Source organism: Eimeria mitis, genomic scaffold (genome assembly GCF_000499745.2).
Source record: "Eimeria mitis Houghton genomic scaffold, Emh_scaff1486, whole genome shotgun sequence".
In the NCBI taxonomy this organism is placed as follows: Eukaryota; Apicomplexa; class Conoidasida; order Eucoccidiorida; family Eimeriidae; genus Eimeria; species Eimeria mitis.
Genome location: NW_013569453.1, coordinates 11,552 through 11,782, shown reverse-complemented (window position 1 = coordinate 11,782; position 231 = coordinate 11,552). Strand labels below are relative to the sequence as shown.

General features: G+C 42.0%; 1 protein-coding gene across 1 annotated transcript in view; it reads right to left on the bottom strand.

The window, feature by feature from the left end:
- Positions 1–110: 110 nt before the first annotated feature.
- The window catches only part of EMH_0038070 (uncharacterized protein), a gene marked incomplete at both ends in the record, with an annotated part of 734 nt that continues 613 nt past the window's right edge, over positions 111–231 (bottom strand). The window contains one exon of the mRNA XM_013495241.1: positions 111–117. Coding sequence (XP_013350695.1) covers positions 111–117 — 7 coding nt within the window. The remainder of the gene's footprint in view (positions 118–231) is intronic.

Sequence of the window (231 nt, the reverse complement as noted above, 5' to 3'; positions counted from 1 at the left end):
TCGCCGGCGCCATCATACAAAGAATTTCTATAAACGGAAAAAGAATAGGCCCAGACGGCAGAGTTGTTAAAAAACGTAAACCCTAAACCCTAAACCCTAAACCCTAAACCCTAAGCCCTAAACCCTAAACCCTAAACCCTAAACCCTAGACCCTAAACCCTAAACCCTAGAAAGCGTATTAAAAGGGTTATATTTCTGCGATTGGTAGAATTGCTTCTCCTTTCGCAACTT